Genomic DNA, 19,802 nt, shown 5'->3' on the forward strand with positions numbered 1-19,802 from the left:
TCAATGCATTTTTCCCATTGACTTTTCCAAAAATATTTATATCAATGAATTTAAGCCTAGAATCAAGCCATCCAGGATGCTGGTGAATCATGACCATAAAACCTTTTTTTCTTTGATTTTTTAAAATTTTATATTTAATGATATGATATACTATGTTTAATAAATACCCTTTGTTTTGCCGTTTTCAAAAAAGTTTTTTCACAGAATCAAACGTTTTATGGTCATGATTCACCAGCATCCTGGATAGCTTGATTCTTGGCTTAAATTAATTTATATAAATATTTTCGGAAAAGTCAATGGGAAAAATGCATTGAGTATTTACTTCCGGCAACTGGAAGTGGGCGGGAACTGCGACGCTCTATAGCAGTATGGATTTAAAAAAAAGTGATTTATCCTTTTTTTTTAAAGTGAGTCATGTTGTGATGACCACACACCGCCCACTTCACACTGGGTGTGATTTTTTACTATATGTCTAAACCAAGCCCCCAGAACCCAGTGATTGCATTGAAGCGCATTGGACATGCTGGCCATGCATAGGTACTGCAGCTTAAAACGGCCTGGGGCCACTGTACATGAACGAGCAAAAACGGTATCGACCAATGGGCTCGATTCACGAGCTTGCACACATGCTTGCGCACGGGGCTGGCGCAAAACGTGTCGCAGAAGCCCCAAATAGGCCTCGCCCGTCACATTTCACAACCCGGAAAAGAAGGGGTGATTTCGGCCCATGCGCTGGGTGAGCACAACTCAATGCAAGTGGATGGGAGAGGATAGGCTCTATGCACAGCAGCCATATTATCACTTCCTTCACAGGTGTTACCAATGATACTAATGAAGGCTCTGTTCCATTTAGTCTAGCACAGTGGTTTCCACGACCCCCATAACTCTTGAGAGTGTACAAATGGAACCAAATGGACCCTTACGGGTCCATTTGGTTCCATTTGTACACTCTCAGAGTTACACACCCGTAAGGGGCCATTTGGAAGCCCATGAGGGTCCCTGGACCCCAACTTTAGACCCACTGGTGTAGCAGAGTGTTTCCAGTGAGGCAACATGCACAATATCAGCACCCTGACTCTGTTTGACCAGAATGGAACAGAGCCTTCATTAGTATCATTGGTAACACCTGTGAATGTCTTCATACTATGTTTGCTGTGAATAGAGCCTATTTCCGGTGTCCTCTCTATTATTTTGAACTCTATGGTCTAAAGCCTTTGTTTTGTCAAAGTGAAGACATGCTCACTTATCAGATCCTTCATGAGGAAGAAGCAGAGAGGAGACTTATAAAAAAAAAAGTCATTACGCCTCCAAACCAACACTATAGCACATTCACTGTTGTTAACAATGACCCCACGTTGTGCTTACATCACCACTGTGTGTGTGTGTGTGTGTGTGTGTGTGTGTGTGTGTGTGTGTGTGTGCGTGTGTGCGTGTGCGTGTGCGTGTGTGTGTGGGTGTCGTTAGTGTGTGGGTGTGTGGGTGTGTGTGTGTGTGTGTGTGTGTGTGTGTGTGTGTGTGTGTGTGTGTGTGTGTGTGTGTGTGTGTGTGTGGATGTGTGTGTGTGTGTGTGGATGTGTGCGTGCATGTGTGCGTGCATGTGACAGCGCTGATGTGTAAATAACCAACCAAAGACATTTTATCTCTCTCACATTTTCTCTCTCTCTCTCTCTCTCTCTCTCTCTCTCTCTCTCTCTCTCTCTCTGTTCTTTTCAGAGGAAAGCCTAACCCTAATGTAAAAAGATTGAGAGACTCGTATACGATATGAGAGAGAGAGAGAGAGAGAGAGAGAGAGAGAGAGAGAGAGAGAGAGAGAGAGAGAGAGAGAGAGAGAGAGAGAGAGCCTTCAGAGTTTCCCACTCAATTAGAAAGACACAAATAACATTTTCAAATATTAATAATCCTGTCAGAATGTGTTTGAATATATTTGCCAGTGATCAGATGATAGAGCAGTGGGATGTGGGCCCAGTGGAGCCTCTTCACACCACTCTGTAGTGGAGATCATTAGGTAAATGAAACATCTCACTGTCGTTCTATGATTCTCAACCTGTGGGCCGGGGACCTCTGTTGGGCCGCGAGGGTACTAAAGTGCTGATGATGGTCTGAGGACCGAAACGTCCACTCGCTTCACTTGTTCACCTGCGTCACATTTTTTTTGCACCGTGTAAATTTAAAATAGATATATTTTTGCAAGAAAAACATCACGTGGTTGCACCGGCTGGGACGTATCATCAGTGTTGTAGCCTGGGGTCGACGGGTGTTTCGGGTCTCGTAACATACACCTTCGCCCAGGTGACCCAGCCGGGGTTGATCAAGCCCCGACTTATGTCCCAGTAGCTAGTAGCTACCCACGGTCAGTCCAAGACAGGGTCACTCAGTCCGCTTCTCCGGAACTACTCTGCCGGGACTGGGGGAGAGGAGAGGCTCTGGCACGTGGAGGGACTAGGCTCTGTGGATGGCCTCCTGGCCGGGCTCCTCCTTCGTCTCACCAGATCCAGGACCTGAGCGTTGCACCAGACTCCCCCCGTTCCAAATATTTCATTCTGGCGTGCTGGTTTCTTGGGCCGTGGTGGTACTGCAGGCTCCACCTGCGACTTGCTTGAACGGCCCGTCCTAAAGGCCTCACCGTGGATTTGTTGGGCTTCTTCCTCACGGAAGACGCAGGCTCATGTTTTGATTTGTCGGTGTGTCTGTGAGCCTCTCTGTTTTTTTGTGGACTTCAATATTGGCTTCTCGCAGTTGGCTTTAGCTTCAGTAAGCCTTACGTTAACCCATTAACTCTTTCATTGCCATGGACGGAAATTCCCGTCCGTTTCTGCAATGGATAACATTGCCACTGACGGGAATTTACGTACGATTCATTTTTAATTGTTTTATAAACGATCGCGCTGTTCTCTGTAAGTCCATTCATCATGGTTCACTTTCCACTCACCCGGATCCGTAAATAATGTCATCCGAAGTTTTCCGCTTCCGTCCATCTACTGTTTATCTGTTTCCTGCAAACGGCAAATCTTGAGTTGACTGGTTTTGCCCTGGTTTTGGCTAGACATTGTTGTTGTTTTAACATTGTCTAAAAAACAAAGGGAAAGCTCCGGTTATATTTTCTTTTCTCTGGATGACGAACGGTTTTTACCAACGGTCTGACGCACGATCATGATATATATAAATGTTCTGTGGCCAGCTGGGGAGGCGGGAAAGACATGCATTTTTGCCATATACAGTATGGTGCCTTTAGCTTCCCTGCGCCCGTGAAAGTTACCTTGCGGGTGAAAACCTTTTCCTCTGGTTGTCGGGGCATGTGTCCTTGTTAGATTGACCGAGCGGTCATGACCTGAAGTGAGGAGGCAGAGGCAGGAAATATATGAAATGCCACTTGGTGGGCCTTTATTCCAAAGAGAATTACAGTGTCCATAATATACATCCTAACAATAAAATCATGTCCTCTGGCCAGATGTTACTCTGACCAGCCCTATTACAGACTGGCATAGAAAGCAGCCTTTTATACTCCCCACCCTCAGGTGCTACCAACTACAGGGTTGCTCTATCCTAATAATTTCCCATAAAACCCCCCCACATACCAAACCCAGCAATATACCTACTATGTAAACCACAATATGACATCACTTAACTGATCTAAAGGAACTACCATCCCCAAACCCCACAATAACCCACAAACATAACTATATAACATTTTCCCCACCCCTGGCACAATCCTATGTGATGGAACCCTCCCGGAACTATAAAAGCAGCTGTTGTTTCCCCGGGGACTCTTTTAATACTGCACCCTGGGAGTAGGAGACAGGAAAGGACAAGTAAGTTGTGAGAAACATAGCAATAACATTTATATTCTTAGAGCCCATAGCATAACTATTCTAACTTTGCCATTTGTCTTTCACAGGTGACCCCTCCCCCGATGTCTGGAACACACATACATGGCAACAGATAATAAAGATTATAATTATAATCCATTACTTGTCTCCTACTCATTTATCATGTGCAATATATACCTGTATAACTGTGTGTCCCCTGACAAGTACATGAACATATCTCAAAGTCCTGTAACGTAACGGAGATTAAGAGGACCTCCGTTACATTACCTTCCTCCTCTCCCCCCAGAAGCACAGTACCTCAACATTCGGACCTACGGGACAACCAGTCAGCTACCTGGTTGGACTTCCCTGGCCGGTACTTGACAGTAAAGTTGTAGGGTTGCAAAGAAAGGTACCATCCAGCAATCCGCATATTTGCATCCTTCATCTTATGTAACCATTGGAGTGCTCGATGATCTGTCTCCAAGATAAACTTGCGCCCCAGCAGGTAGTATCTCAGCGTCTCAATAGACCACTTCATGGCCAGGCACTCCTTCTCAATTGTTGAGTACCGGGTCTCACGGTCCAGCAGCTTCCGACTGAGGAACAAAACTGGTTTCAGCTCCCCTTCAGCTTCCTGTAAAAGCACAGCCCCAAGGCCCACCCCCGAGGCATCTGTCTGAAGGGTAAACTGCTGGTTAAAATCTGGACTGTGTAGAACGGACTCGGTACTGATTGCCTGTTTCAAGTCTCTGAAGGCTTTGTCACTTTCTTCAGTCCACCGGACCTTGGTTGGTGCAGAGTCTTTAGTTAGGTCTGTCAAGACAGCAGCTCGCTCTGATATGTGCGGTATGAATTTGCGATACCAGCCAATTAGCCCCAGATAGGACCTTAGTCTCCTCTTCGTGGTTGGGATAGGATAAGATGTAATAGCCTCCACCTTACTCACTTGAGGTCGGATGACTCCGCCCCCAATGACGTAACCTAGGTACTCCACTTCCCTTTTCCCAAATACGCACTTACGGGGGTTGATTGTCAGCCCAGCAGCCCTGATCCGATGGAGGACCTGTTGTAGGTGGGCCAGATGTTCTTCCCAGGTTTGGCTAAAGACCACCACATCGTCAAGGTAGGCTGCAGAGAATCCAGGGACATCTCGCAGGACCTGGTCCATAAGCCTCTGGAATGTTGCAGGGGCACCATGCAGGCCGAATGGCATAACTCGAAACTGGAACAGACCAGAAGGTGTTGTAAAGGCAGTCAGTGATTTGGCTTCTGGTGCTAAGGCCACCTGCCAATACCCTTTACTCAGGTCCAATGTACTGATAAACTTTGCCTTACCCACCCTCTCTAGCAGTTCATCAATTCTGGGCATCGGGTATGAATCAAACTTAGAAATGGAGTTTAGGTGCCTGAAGTCAATGCAGAATCTTAAAGAGCCGTCCTTCTTCGGCACCAGGACCACAGGGCTGCACCACTCACTGTTCGATTCTTCAATGATTTTCATCTCCAACATCATCTGTATCTCTTGCTGCAAGGCTGGCATTAACCGCTCTGGGATACGGTAGCTTCTCTTCCGGCAGGGTGCCACATTTTTAAGGTAGATGTTGTGGTGGACTAGATTGGTGAACCCTGGTCGCTCTTGGAACAGCCCAGGATCTAGGAGAGCTTTCATCTCCTCCTGCTGTGGGGTTGTGAGATGAGTCACATCCACTGGGCTGGGTTGTGCTGTGCTGGTCGGGAACACCAGCTCCTCCACTTCCTCCACCCCCGCAGGTCGGATGAGGAACTGTTGTACAACTGGCTCTGGATCTGGATGGACATGGAATTCTTTTAACAGGTTAATGTGAAAGTTTTGATGTTTTTTCACTCTGTCTGGCATATAGATTTCATAGGTGACCTTACCGATCTGTTTGGTGACTTCATAAGGCCCCTGCCATTTTGCCAGCAGCTTACTTTCACATGACGGTAGCAACAGCAGTACTTTCTGTCCTGGTTGTAAGACCCTTTCCCTGGCATTCTGGTCATACCACGTTTTCTGTCTCTCTTGAGCAGTGGCCATGTTTTCTTTTGCCAGAGCAGCCATCTTCTCCAGTCTCTCCCTCATCTTCACCACGTATGAAACCACATCCTCCCCTGGCCCCTTTGGCTCCTCCCAGTAGTCCTTCAACAGGTCCAGGGGCCCCCTCACCTGCCGTCCATAAAGCAGTTCAAAAGGGGAGAACCCGGTAGAAGCTTGTGGCACCTCACGGTAGGCAAAAAGAAGGTATGGCAACCACTGGTCCCAGTCGGAGCCTGTTTGAGACACAAACTTGCGCAGCATATCCTTTAGGGTCTGGTTGTACCGCTCAACCAGCCCGTCCGTTTGGGGATGATAGGGGGTGGTTTTAATCCCTTTTACACCTAACAGCTGATACACTTGTTGCAATAATTTAGACAAGAAGTTAGTTCCACAGTCAGTGAGGATCTCTCTGGCTACTCCTACCCTGGAGAACAACTGTAATAGGCAATTTGCCACGTGTCTGGCTTTGACTGACCTCAGGGGGAATGCCTCTGGGTAACGAGTGGCATAGTCACAAATAACTAAAATGAAACGGTTACCTGAGGCGCTCCTTTCTAAAGGTCCTACTACATCCATGCCTATCCTTTCAAATGGTGTTTCAATAATAGGCAATGGCTGTAAGGAGGCCTTCGCTACTCTCCTCCTTGAGGTAATCTGACATGTGTCACATGAGCTGCAAAAGTGTGAAAGTTGGGTGTACATGCCTGGCCATGCAAATCGGCTACTGATTCTACGCAATGTTTTGTAAAACCCCATATGCCCGGCCCAAGGAACTGAATGGCCTAGCTCCATGACTGTATGCCTGAGGGACTGTGGTAATGCTAAGGCCTCACTACTGCCCTGACACTGGTACAGAATACCTTTCTTAATTACGTAGGTAGCCCCCCCCAAACAGCCCACCTTTGCATGTTTGCGCCCCTCAACCTCTGACACTTTCTGAAACCATAACTTCAGTGTAGGATCCTGTCGCTGCAGTACACCTACATCAGGGGGAATGTCCATGTCTAAGGGGTGGTCGGGTTTGGGCAACTCTGCGCTTTCCCTAGGGGCACCCAAAAATTTGTCCCTTCGCTTTTGGGTCTTGGACCTTAGTGGCTTCTCTGGACCTGCCTTCAGTTCAGCATCATAAAACGGTAGTTCCCTGAGGGCCTCCCTTGCACTCTGCGCCCTAGTGGCCACATTACAGGACTTTGATATGGTCCCTGAATCCTCCTCCAACTCGACCTTACAGAGCACTGACTCCTGGGCCACTTCTACCGCAGACACAGTTTCAATGGGAGTAAAAGACTTGTGACTAGACAGGCTATTTTGTGGCTCTGTGGGTTGTAAAAAATCTAATAAAGTGGGAACATCAAGTCCTAAAATGACCGGATATGGGAGCTTGGGTGCTAGTGCCACTGAAAGAAGAAATGTCTGCCCTTCCACTGTCAAATAGACCTCAGCAGTGGGGTAGGCCTTTACGTCTCCATGGATACAGCTAATGTTAGCCCTGTCATCAGTCCACTGTTCTCTGGGGACTAGGCTGGATCGCACTACAGTCTGAAAACTGCCTGAATCTACAAGTGCGTCCTCCCGCTGACCATTTATATGCACTGACACCATACGACCTCTTTCCTGACTGACAGCAGTTAGCCCAGTAGGTCTAGGAACAGAGCAGAGAAGAGATGTTTTATTCTGTCTAGCAACAGGACATGAGTACTGGGTGTGGCCTAACTCATCACATTGATAGCACCTCAACTCTGGCCTGTCTGGCTTTTTGGTATAGGTGGGTCTAAATGGGGGGTCCTGCCTATTGTTGGAGTTTCTACTCTGGGCCTGACCATAACCACCCCTCTCCTCCCCATAGGACTTACTTTTCCAACCGGGGGGACCACTCTGATTGGCGGCAAAGTTTTGGCGGCCCCTCCTGGCAGAGAGGAACACTTCCGCAAGACGGGCAGCCTCATCAGCAGTCTTTGGATCATGCTCCCGAATCCACACTTCCATTTCTGGCTGCACCATTCTCAGGAACTGCTCAAGGATCAAAAGTTCAGCCATGTCTTTAACGGTGGTGGTTTCTATTCGGACCCACTTGTTAAACATGTCCTTCAGGCGGGCGTACAGCTCACAGGGTGTCTCACCCGACTGGATGTTCAAGGCACGAAATCTCTGTCGGTAAGTTTCAGGGGTGATTTCATATTTGACAAGAATCGCCTTTCTCACCTTCTTGTAGTCTTCTGAGTCCGCCATGTCCATGAGCACATATGCACTACGGGCCTTCCCCGTCAAGAGAGGAACCAGACGGACAGCCCACTCATCTGGAGGCCAACGGCATACGCGCGCCATTCTTTCAAATGTGGTTAAAAACTGTTCTATGTCATCTCCGGGAGACAGTGGCAACAGTTTTGGGTCTCGATGGACAGGTGACCTGCGCCTGGGCCTCACCTCCAGATCATCATCACCCCCACCGTCATCTTCGTCAATCGTTACTTCTTGCTCCTCGTCGTACTCTCCTCTCATGTCCTGTACTCGGCCCTCAATCTGCCGAAACTGGAGCTCCAAATTTTTCCATCTCAACTCCTGGCGAGACAGTTCTTTGTCATGCTTCTGTTCTCTTGCTGCTTGAGTTTTCATGAACGTTTTCATCATGCCAGACAGCTCCTCCAGCGTGTCCCCGGTGGGGGCTGCCGTGGCCCCCTGGTCAGTTCCCGACATCACTTCTCCGTTATCAGGCTCATCCTGTTCCTCATTTTTTCTTAATCCTCTCCTCATCTTCACCTCCTCACCAAGGTCAACAAAAAAGAAAAAAAAATCCCACTTCCGACACCATTTGTTAGATTGACCGAGCGGTCATGACCTGAAGTGAGGAGGCAGAGGCAGGAAATATATGAAATGCCACTTGGTGGGCCTTTATTCCAAAGAGAATTACAGTGTCCATAATATACATCCTAACAATAAAATCATGTCCTCTGGCCAGATGTTACTCTGACCAGCCCTATTACAGACTGGCATAGAAAGCAGCCTTTTATACTCCCCACCCTCAGGTGCTACCAACTACAGGGTTGCTCTATCCTAATAATTTCCCATAAAACCCCCCCACATACCAAACCCAGCAATATACCTACTATGTAAACCACAATATGACATCACTTAACTGATCTAAAGGAACTACCATCCCCAAACCCCACAATAACCCACAAACATAACTATATAACATTTTCCCCACCCCTGGCACAATCCTATGTGATGGAACCCTCCCGGAACTATAAAAGCAGCTGTTGTTTCCCCGGGGACTCTTTTAATACTGCACCCTGGGAGTAGGAGACAGGAAAGGACAAGTAAGTTGTGAGAAACATAGCAATAACATTTATATTCTTAGAGCCCATAGCATAACTATTCTAACTTTGCCATTTGTCTTTCACAGGTGACCCCTCCCCCGATGTCTGGAACACACATACATGGCAACAGATAATAAAGATTATAATTATAATCCATTACTTGTCTCCTACTCATTTATCATGTGCAATATATACCTGTATAACTGTGTGTCCCCTGACAAGTACATGAACATATCTCAAAGTCCTGTAACGTAACGGAGATTAAGAGGACCTCCGTTACAGTCCTGTTTGTTTACACAAACGATCAGACGATGGATTACAATGGATCTACATTTTCTGTGACCAGTTGAAAATTACCATTACCATGTGCACGGAACACCGAAGCCTGTTTTTCTCTTTCCCCAAATGTCAGCATGTTTATCAGCGTTTTTGTGTTCGCTGCCAAATCATGTGCGTGAAACCAGCGCCGGTGTTGTCACATCCGTGAAACAAGCGGACGCACACATGGGTGCTCATATCCCCCCGACGGGTATGGTCTAGCACAGTTTAATTGTCCTTCCTGTTCTTCTCTTTTAATCCAATTACCATTGGATCGTCTGTCTCCGTATTGATTGCCATTGGCTGGCTCCTCTCTATTAAGGGCGGGAGATAAGGATCAGCCTGCCTGCTTCATTGGCTGACTCGGCAGTATTGGACCGCGTATCTGCTCCAATCAGGGACAACTCTCTCTCTCTCTCTCGCTCTCGCTCTCGCTCTCTCTCTCTCTCTCTCTCTCATATCTATTCATTCCTTCTCGTCTCTGTTATATTTCCCTTTTTCTCAAATTCTCTCCTTCATCTATCAACCTCCCTGACCCCCCCCCCCCCCCCCCAAATAGGAGGTATATTCTTTCTGTTTCTTGTTTTTTTCTGACTACTCTGTCTTCCTGAGCCCACAGTGACCTCATCGTGCGGAGACACTGATACGTGCATAGAGAAGAGAACAGACCCAGGGTCAGTTTACAGCTTTTAGTCTGTATTTATCCAGGGAACTGTACCGTGGTGGCTAGAATTCGTAGACTGCCAAATATATTATGTATTAATCTACTTATATTCAACCTCGTTGAATATAGTCTAAATGCATTGTCGGCAACTTGGTAAACCAAAGGGCTAGTTTGACAGCTGTCCATCCTACAGCCATGGTGACATCCACAGCCTGCTACTTCTACACTACTCTCTGTGTCAGCATATAATCTGTCCTAAGTGATACTATATACATGGTCATTGCTAACCTAACCAGTCAGCTTTATTATGGGGGCCGGCGCGTCCATACAGGCGACCCCAGGCGACTGCCTGGAGCGGCAGTTTGGAGAGGCGGCAAAAAGGGTCGGCCAAAAAAAATAGAAAACCTTTGTCTGTCTGTCTGTCTGTCTGGTAGAGCTGCGGTGGGGACAGTGTTGACAGATTCTGTGAGAGAAACAAGCTTCTTTTCTGTGAGGAAAAAAGGTGAGAAATGCGTGCTGTCTTTTGGTATATGTACTGTAGTGATATTTTATGAAGGCAAAAAAAAGGACAAAAAATGTGCGCATTCCGAGAAAGCTTGCCCGGAGCGGCAATTGGGTCTGCACCGGCCCTGGGTACTGTCACTTAAGTTAGTATAGCCTGTTTATATTTATCTCCATTTAGGGAGAGCATCTTTGTGTATAAGAGGTGTCCCATATGACACTTCGGGAGGCTGGTGCCCCGAGGGGCCGGGAGGCCCTTTCCTTATGATCTGTAATGCTGTGGCTTTGCTGAATCTTCCTAATAAATGGTCAACACTTCACCCTGACTGGATATAAAAATGTTCCATTATGTTATGCATCCTACCTCCTAGTAGAACAGTCTTCTACTGTTGTACTGGGAGTACAATCTTAATATGGATAATGTAGGCCTGCCCCTCTCCTCTCCTCTCCTCTCCTCTCCTCTCCTCTCCTCTCCTCTCCTCTCCTCTCCACTCCTCTCCTCAGGGTAAAGTTGTGCAGGTTGAACTTGTCATTTAGGAGCTTTTTTGCTGAACACACTAAACCTCATGCTGTTTACAATGTTTCTTTCACTTAGTTTGTTTTCTCTCTCTCTCTCTCTCTCTCTCTCTCTCTCTCTCTCTCACACACACACACACACACACACACACACACACACACACACACACACACACACACACACACACACACACACACACACACACACACACACACACACACACATTCTCTCTCTGGGTCTATATTTACCTCGTAAACGGCTCTTCTCCTCTTCCTTTCCTCTCCTTTCTTCTCGTCTTTCTCATTCCACTCCACTACACCTTGACCTCCCATCCCTTTCTTTGTCCTTTCTCTGCTGCCCCCCCCCCCCCCCTCTCTCTCTCTCTCTCTCTCTCTCTCTCTCTCTCTCTCTCTCTCTCTCTCTCTCTCGCTCTGGTTCTGTGACAAACCAACCATTATCCTGTGTCCTGTGTCCTGTGTCCTGTGTCCTGTGTCCTGTGTCCTTGTCATGGTGTCTTTACTCTTGGCTTCCTGTCTTTGATAACCATAGATAATAACTGGCAGAGAGAGGGGGGGGGGGGGGTAGGATGTCTGTCTGCACGCTCTCTCTCTCTCTCTCTCTCTCTCTCTCTCTCTCTCTCTCTCTCTCTCTCTCTCTCTCTTTCTTTCTTTCTTTCTTTCTTTCTTTCTTTCTTTCTTTCTTTCTTTCTCTCTCCGGGCATTGGTCCAGTGGGTCTTCTTGGGTAGTGTGTGTGTGTGTGTGTGTGTGTGAAGGTTAGGGCTGTTAGCCAGACAAACCGGTGACAAGGTTGTTAGCCTATAGCGCTGCCATCCGTTATTTAAAGTCTAGAGGAAAGGCTGTTTCCACAGGAGCTGACTTCTAGCCGATCTACAAGCTCACAATGCGCCGCGATGCATTGTGAGCTTGTAGATCTGCTATTTTCAAAATATTTTTTATAAATATTTTACATTTGAAAACTTGTGATACGGGACATTCTGCATAATGAGTACTTTCTACTTTTGTACTTTAAGTATATCTTGATAACAATACTTTTGTGTACCGGACTTTTACTTGTAACAGAGTATTTCTACATTGCAGTATTGATACTTTTACAATGTAGTGTACTTTTTCCACCACTGCTGACCGAAACACCACATGCGGAAGCGCGTGTGTGTGTGTGTGTGTGTGTGTGTGTGTGTGTGTGCATGAATAGATTCAGTATACTGTACATTAGTGTGTGTGTGTGTGTGTGTGTGTGTGTGTGTGTGTGTGTGTGTGTGTGTGTGTGTGTGTGTGTGTGTGTGTGTGTGTGTGTGTGTGTGTGTGTGCACGCGTGCGTGTGAAAGAGACAGAATTGTGTATGTGAAATGGTTAAAAAGTATACTTAAAGGTAGGGTAAGTGATTATTATTTTTTTGTTAAAAGGTTAAAGTACTATATTCTGATTGTAATCATTGCTACAGAGCGTTTGTTTGGTCACAGAGGTCTCTCCAGCTCTTTAGTAAACAGAATATAATACATTTTCAGGTACAGTAGGTGACAACATTTAGCCCAACCAGGACAGAGCTCTGAAAATACATTTTCTGTTTAATAAAGAGCTGGAGAGACATTGGAGAGTCCTTATATGGACTGGACACTCTATAGTAACGAGCACTACCAGAATATAGACCCATTTTGCAATTATTTGAATAATTGCAAATCACTTACCCTACCTTTAACATGATGCATTGTGCTCTCAGTCTTGTGTGCATGAATAGATTCAGTATACTGTACATTAGTGTGTGTGTGTGTGTGTGTGTGTGTGTGTGTGTGTGTGTGTGTGTGTGTGTGTGTGTGTGTGTGTGTGTGTGTGTGTGTGTGTGTGTGTGTGTGTGTGTGTGTGTGTGTGTGTGTGTGTGTGTGTGCGCGTGTGCGTGTGTGTGTGTGTGTGTACAGCATATGATAAATAGCCCACCATGCTTTGTGCCTGCAGGGCAGATGATAATCCGGGTAGAAAAACAGGTTTGAACTCTTGACCCTTTTGTGCAGACGTTGTCATTCGCAGTACCGTTCAAAAAGCTTTATTAGCATGCATGTTGACAACAGTGCTGCTGTGCACATAGCCAGAAGGCCAAGGGAGTTACTCCACATATGTATTGTCCCCTCTGTTTTATATTTCTTTGAAATATTAACCATGAATTGTATATGGAAGTTAAATGTGGTCGAATAAGGCTGAAATCATGCCCAGATAGGGAGTCATAGGCAGAGATGGGTGAAAATACACCAAAACAAAATGCGCCTGTACTTCACTGCCTGCAAAACCTCTGCCATATGATTAGAATAAGATGAATACATTTTAAACACAACGCACTAAACATTTAGTTTTGGCGGGGGGGGGGGGGGTGTTATGTCATTATCATAACACAGCAGGTGTGGGCATGAGGAGGAGGAGGGACTAGGACAGGTGGGTGGTACTAAGGTGGTGGAGGAGGTGCTAAGGTGAGAACCAGGTATACTTAATGAACTGGAGGCGTGTCCACATAAAAACATAATTTTAACAATTTCTGTACACTTTTTTGAAAAAAATCTTCCTCCTAGTATAACCTTAATACCTGATGATTATGTTTTGGGGGGGGGGATCACTGAAAATCACGGCACCCCGTCTTTAACTTCGGTCGATCTAATAATACCAATTGGTATTGTGTTTTACATAATTTCTATCGTTGATTTGTCACCTTTACGACGAGGTACAGCTTGTAAGGATCGGAATGAGCCCCCTAAATATTTGCCAAAATAACCCAATATGCTTCTGTTGGTAATCGCTCTCGTTTTGAGCGACCTGCCAGCACACACCTATGACTGGCTTTGAGCGACCTGCCAGCACACACCTGTGACTGCATGTCTTTGAGCGACCTGCCAGCACACACCTGTGACTGGCTTTGAGCGACCTGCCAGCACACACCTGTGACTGCATGGCTTTGAGCGACCTGCCAGCACACACCTGTGACTGGCTTTGAGCGACCTGCCAGCACATACCCAGTGGTGTAAAGTAACTAAGTACATTTACTCAAGTACTGTACTTAAGTACACTTTTGAGGAATTTGACTTTACTGGAGTATTTCGCATTTTCAATACTTTTACTTCTACTCCACTACATTCAGAGGCAAATATTGTACTTTTACTCCACTACATTTATTTGACAGCTTTAGTTACTAGTTACTTTGCATATTTAGATTATTATTACAAAACATACGTTAGCCACTTCAGCCCTATATTCATTTTGGCCATTTGAAAATAGCCGATCTACAAGCTCACAATGCGTCGCGATGCGACGCATTGTGAGCTTGTAGATCTGCTATTTTCTAAAGATTTTGTATACATTTTGAACTTGTGAAATGTGACATTCTGCACAATGAGTACTTTCACTTTTGGTATACTTTAAGTACATTTTTATGCTAATACTTTTGTATTTTACTCATGTAAATTTTTAATTCCGGTTGTTGGTTGAGTTTGCGTTGATGCTCCAAGCAGCAACCACTGGCCCCATGGAAAGATGCCACTTTGTCCCCGAACCTGACGCTGCAGAGAACCGAACCGGTGTGGTATTCCACGTTCCTTGTCGCACCTCTGCCCTGAGGTGGTGCATAGTGTTGCGTATGAGCACATTATAATGTTTGGAATGACAATGAAGTTGAAATTGAGCCTTACTATGGGTAACACTAGATGTTGTGATCACTGAATACTTGTGTCTGAAGAAACCCCAGACGGCTGAAGTCTGCTCCATTGAGAGATGAGATGACTCCACTCCCTTACTGTCAGTGAATGATTCAAGGTTCCTTCACTGACAGTATCGATATTCTGAATCAATATTCAATATTCTGGTCTTCACATCTCCCGTATAGGGTTGGGAATCCTTAAAGGTATAGTTCACCCCCAAAAAGGACTTTGTTTCTATCGATTAGTCACCCGATGGAGACTTGAATTCGTAGATATTTTTTTCGTTTTAATCGCATTCCTAAGCCAATAATTTGATGACCAGCGGACCGGTAGGCAGCGGTTCCGGTAGGAGACACAAAGGAGACTCTTTTTGTCTCCTACCGGAATCGCTGCCGGTCATCAACATATTGTCTTGCGACAAAAACAAAAACATATCCATGAATTCAAGTCTCCACCGCGATTACGGTTCCTTGCAAAACGATTCGATACAATACAAAGTCAAACGACCCGATATTTTGCTGTTTGCATATCGATAAAGTAGATCGCTGAAAATTAAAAACGATGCATCGATGCAGTTACTGTATCGTTACACCTCTACCGTTTATTACAGACAGTGTTGCCAGATTTTGTGAGAGAAACAAGCAGCCTATAGTTCTAGGAAAACAAGCCCAAAAGAGCGACTAGGCCACATGAGCACTTTAAACCTATATACTGTATGTTAGGTATGTTATTAATGTGTTATAAATATCATTTCAGGTATGGAGACATGGTTCCTGACACGGTAGCAGGGAAGATCTTTGGTTCCATATGTTCTCTGAGTGGTGTCCTGGTCATCGCCCTGCCTGTCCCTGTCATCGTGTCCAACTTCTCCAGGATCTACCACCAGAACCAGAGAGCCGACAAGATGAGAGCACAGCAGGTAACACACACACACGCGCACGCGCACGCACACACACACACACACACACACACACACACACACACACACACACACACACACACACACACACACACACACACACACACACACACACACACACACACACACACACACACACACACAGTGTGACACTCTTCTATGTTGAAGTAGGGCATTAATTTATGTGAAAACATAAGTTGAAATACGAGGTTTCTGCCCATGTTTACTATTATTATATCTCTGCTGTCCTGGCGGAAACCAGCTATGTCCAAAATATTAAAGACGGGGTGGCGTGATTTTCAGTGATTTTTTTCCCCAGTGGTCCTTAAGGGGGTTCCAGGGGGTCCTCAGCCAAATTAATAGATAGGAACAAAACAACATAATCCTCAGGTATTATGGTTGTATTGGGAGGAAGATGTTTTTCAAAAAAGTGTACAGAAATTGTTAAAATTATGTTTTTATGTGGACACGCCTCCAGTTCATTAAGTATACCTGGTTCTCACCTTAGCACCTCCTCCACCACCTTAGCACCACCCACCTGTCCTAGTCCCTCCTCCTCATGCCCACACCTGTTGTGTTATGATAATGAGGGGGAGGGTATATGTTTACTATGTCACTAAAGGGTTGTTTTCTATTGGCACGTCTGACCCTCAAGGTTTCAGCATCCAGGTGGAAACTCAAAATAGTCAGAGAAGACATAAAACACCATAAAAACACCACCAGGGGGCTTAATGAAGTTCTATCAACCTCATAGACACATGAAAAACAGAAAAAGAGCAAAACCATGGCACCACCTCTTTAACTTTTAAGGAAATGAAGAAAAAAAAAACACTATACTGCCTCATCAAAGTTGGTATGGTGACTATACATTGTCAGATACTTGAATGTGTCCTTGTATTATCATCACTTTACCCAAGTACAGCTCAATTGGAGTTTTTGACCATTAATGTGGAGATAGAGTATTCAATGGGTGGACCCCGACCAGCCTAGGGAGGCCAGGGCCGAGCGCTCTTTTAACGCATTGAGTGCCAGGTATTATCATCCAAATCATCCTCAGAGTGCCAGTGATTTTTTACCGTGTCTCGGTGATGTTTAGACGGCTGTAGAAGCCGTATAAACATCCGAGGACATCTAAACATCCGGTGAGGATCTACATCCGAGGACCCGGATGTAAACAAAACACGTCCGGGCGATGGGGTAGGGGTCCATCTATCGACTGGGAAAATTATATTTCTACTGCGATCCGCCATTTTAGAGAGATCAAAAATGGCGGATTTTCACCACAAAAAGAAGATATGGAGATAGAAGTGTTTTTCTCAAGATCCTATCATTAGGGCGGATGGACGTCTTTTTTTTTTTGGGGGGGGGGGGGGGGGTCACGTCACATCCGTCCATATCTTTTTACAGTGTCCTAGGACAGTGGTTCTCAACCAGTGGTCCTTAAGGGGGTTCCAGGGGGTCCTCAGCCAAATTAATAGATAGGAACCAAATTGACCCTTATGTGTCTAACTCTGAGAGTGTACAAATGGAACCAAATGGACCCGTTAGGGTCCATTTGGTTCCATTTGTACACTCTCAGAGTTAAATGAACACTAATGATGATGATACAGTGTAGACTGGGACCCCCAAGAAATCAAAATGGTTGAGTCCCATGGCATATCTTTTCAAGTGGGGGTCCGTGGGCTAATATGTGTCAATTTGGGGGTCCTTGATGCGAAAAAAATAATAAAATAAAATAGAGTGGAAAAAACGACTATAGACGTTTATGGCACCCATTGTGTTGATACTTTTCATTGGTTCAATATTTGTAAAACCCACACAAAGACATAAAGGGTGTTCAATAGCACTGATTTATAAAAATAAATAAAAGTTGATTAAAAATTGAGATAGCTGGTTTCTGCCGGACAGCGGCGATACTATCGTTGCTTCAATGTCTGAGGCACCAGAACAAAATATTATGTATGTTATGTATCCATACACAAGAGGAACCTTGAACCTTGACCCCATAGATTAACCCATTAAGACCTGAGGCCGCTCAGTTTTTTGGAAAAAAAAATATAAAAAAAATATTTTCACGATTTTTCAAAAATAGCAGATCTACAAGTTATGAGCTTGTATATCTGCTATTATTGAATAGCCAATGAAACCTAAAGTGACACAGATGCGTTCCAGGTCTAAATGGGTTAAGTTTGAAGGAAACAAAGTAACAGTGTTGACATGAAGTTCCTTCCAATTAGTTTGAGTTCAGATCAATATTATTGATCGGTGTGTGTGCTCTGTGTCTTATGTATGCTCTGCCTCTGTGTGATCTGAAAGGTAAGGACTGACAATCAATAATATGTCTCTCACATCAAGCTTCAACTTATTCTGTGTGCGTGTGTGTGCATGTGTGTGTGTGTGTGCGTGTGCGTGCGTGTGTGCGCGCGCGCGTGTGTGTGTGTGTTCTTCAGACAGTGCTGACAGTGTTATTTTTTTGTGTTGAACAGAAAGTTCGTCAGGCGAGGATCCGAATGGCAAAGAAAGGAACAACCAACGCATTCCTACAATACAAAGAAGATGGAGGACTGGGGGTAACATATATACACACATACACATCTGCATACACATTTATACATATACATAAATACACATATATACACAAATTATACTTGCATATACATATACACTTAAAACATTCCTAGTGGGTAATACAGCTGGTAAGCTGGTAATAATGACTAATCAATGTCTAATCAACAAAGGGACAGGTGAAGGTAATTGAAACCAAGACAAGCTGAGACTTAGCGATAATAACATGTGGCACGAACGCAACGGTTCTTGCCACATGTGCTATTTACATGTGCTACCGTACAGTGGTGTAAAGTAACTACAGTAAGTACATTTTGATTTTTACTTTACTGGAATATTTACAATTTTCAGTACTTTTACATCTATTCCATTACATTTCAGAGGCAAATATTGTACTTTTACTCCACTACAATTATTTGAAAACTTTACTCACTAGTTACTTTGTAGATTTTGATTATTATTAAAAAACATACACTAACCACTTCAGCCCTATATAGAATTTACATTTCAGCCATTTGGAAATAGCCGAACTACAATCTCACAATGCGTCCCTCACGTTGTGAGTTTGTAGATCTGCTTTTTTTCAAACATTTTAGTACTTTTACTTTTGGTACTTTAAGTACATTTGGATACCAATACTTTTGTACTTTTACTCAAGTCAATTTTGAATTCCGGACTTTTACTTGTAACAGAGTACTTCTACATTGCAGTATTGATACTTTTACTTAAAACATTTGAGTACTTTTTCCACCACTGACTGACACACACCGAAGTCCTTGTAGTGCGGCCGGGCTCACGGCAGAAGAATCCAAATATAATCGTACCACTGTACTATTTGCAGGCACATAACCCCGGCATAGTAGCTGCACTCTACTGGCTGCCACTAACCTTTAGAATTGATTTTAAGATTTAAACTTTTAAAGCTCTTAACGGCCTGACACCTCAATATCCAGCTGAGCTGCTGGAACCCCATGTGCCTGTCCTCTGATTCGGCTGTACTAGATGTTCCTTAGGGCGGATTCAGACTGGGTCCGATTGATTCAAACCGTTCCCGAGTATGATTGGCCTCTCGCAGCTGGCCAGTATTCACATTGGCCAAGATTCTTCCGCACTCAAGACCATTTCATTCAACAGTAATGGTAAATATGTGCCTCATGGGTGCGCTGTGGACTATGGGGCTTTGGGAGAGAGAATGTCATTCACAGAAGAAAAGTCACTTGTCAGAGTCTAGAGTGAATAATAAAGTTTGACTGTGTTCCTGACGTTGTCTTGAGTTATAATAACAACAGATCAACAATACACAACCAAAGCAGTGTGTGCACTGGTCTTTGAAACCTCGAAATGTAACGTCGTCTCTGTTAATATGATATTGGCGTCACGGACGCATCCTTGGTATTTTAGCAGTGACGTCACAGACTAACCCTTAGTATATTTATCCTTA

At 44.9% G+C, this 19,802-nt stretch overlaps 1 protein-coding gene across 1 annotated transcript in view; it reads left to right on the plus strand.

Moving 5' to 3' along the window:
- kcnd1 (potassium voltage-gated channel, Shal-related subfamily, member 1) overlaps positions 1 to 19,802 on the plus strand; it is a 67,870-nt gene that overhangs the window by 41,588 nt on the left and 6,480 nt on the right. The window contains exons 4-5 of the mRNA XM_084070411.1: positions 15,634 to 15,796; positions 18,283 to 18,366. Coding sequence (XP_083926537.1) covers positions 15,634 to 15,796; positions 18,283 to 18,366 — 247 coding nt within the window. The remainder of the gene's footprint in view (positions 1 to 15,633; positions 15,797 to 18,282; positions 18,367 to 19,802) is intronic.

Source organism: Gymnoscopelus microlampas (genome assembly GCF_963454915.1).
Source record: "Gymnoscopelus microlampas genome assembly, chromosome: 10".
Classification (NCBI taxonomy): Eukaryota; Metazoa; Chordata; class Actinopteri; order Myctophiformes; family Myctophidae; genus Gymnoscopelus; species Gymnoscopelus microlampas.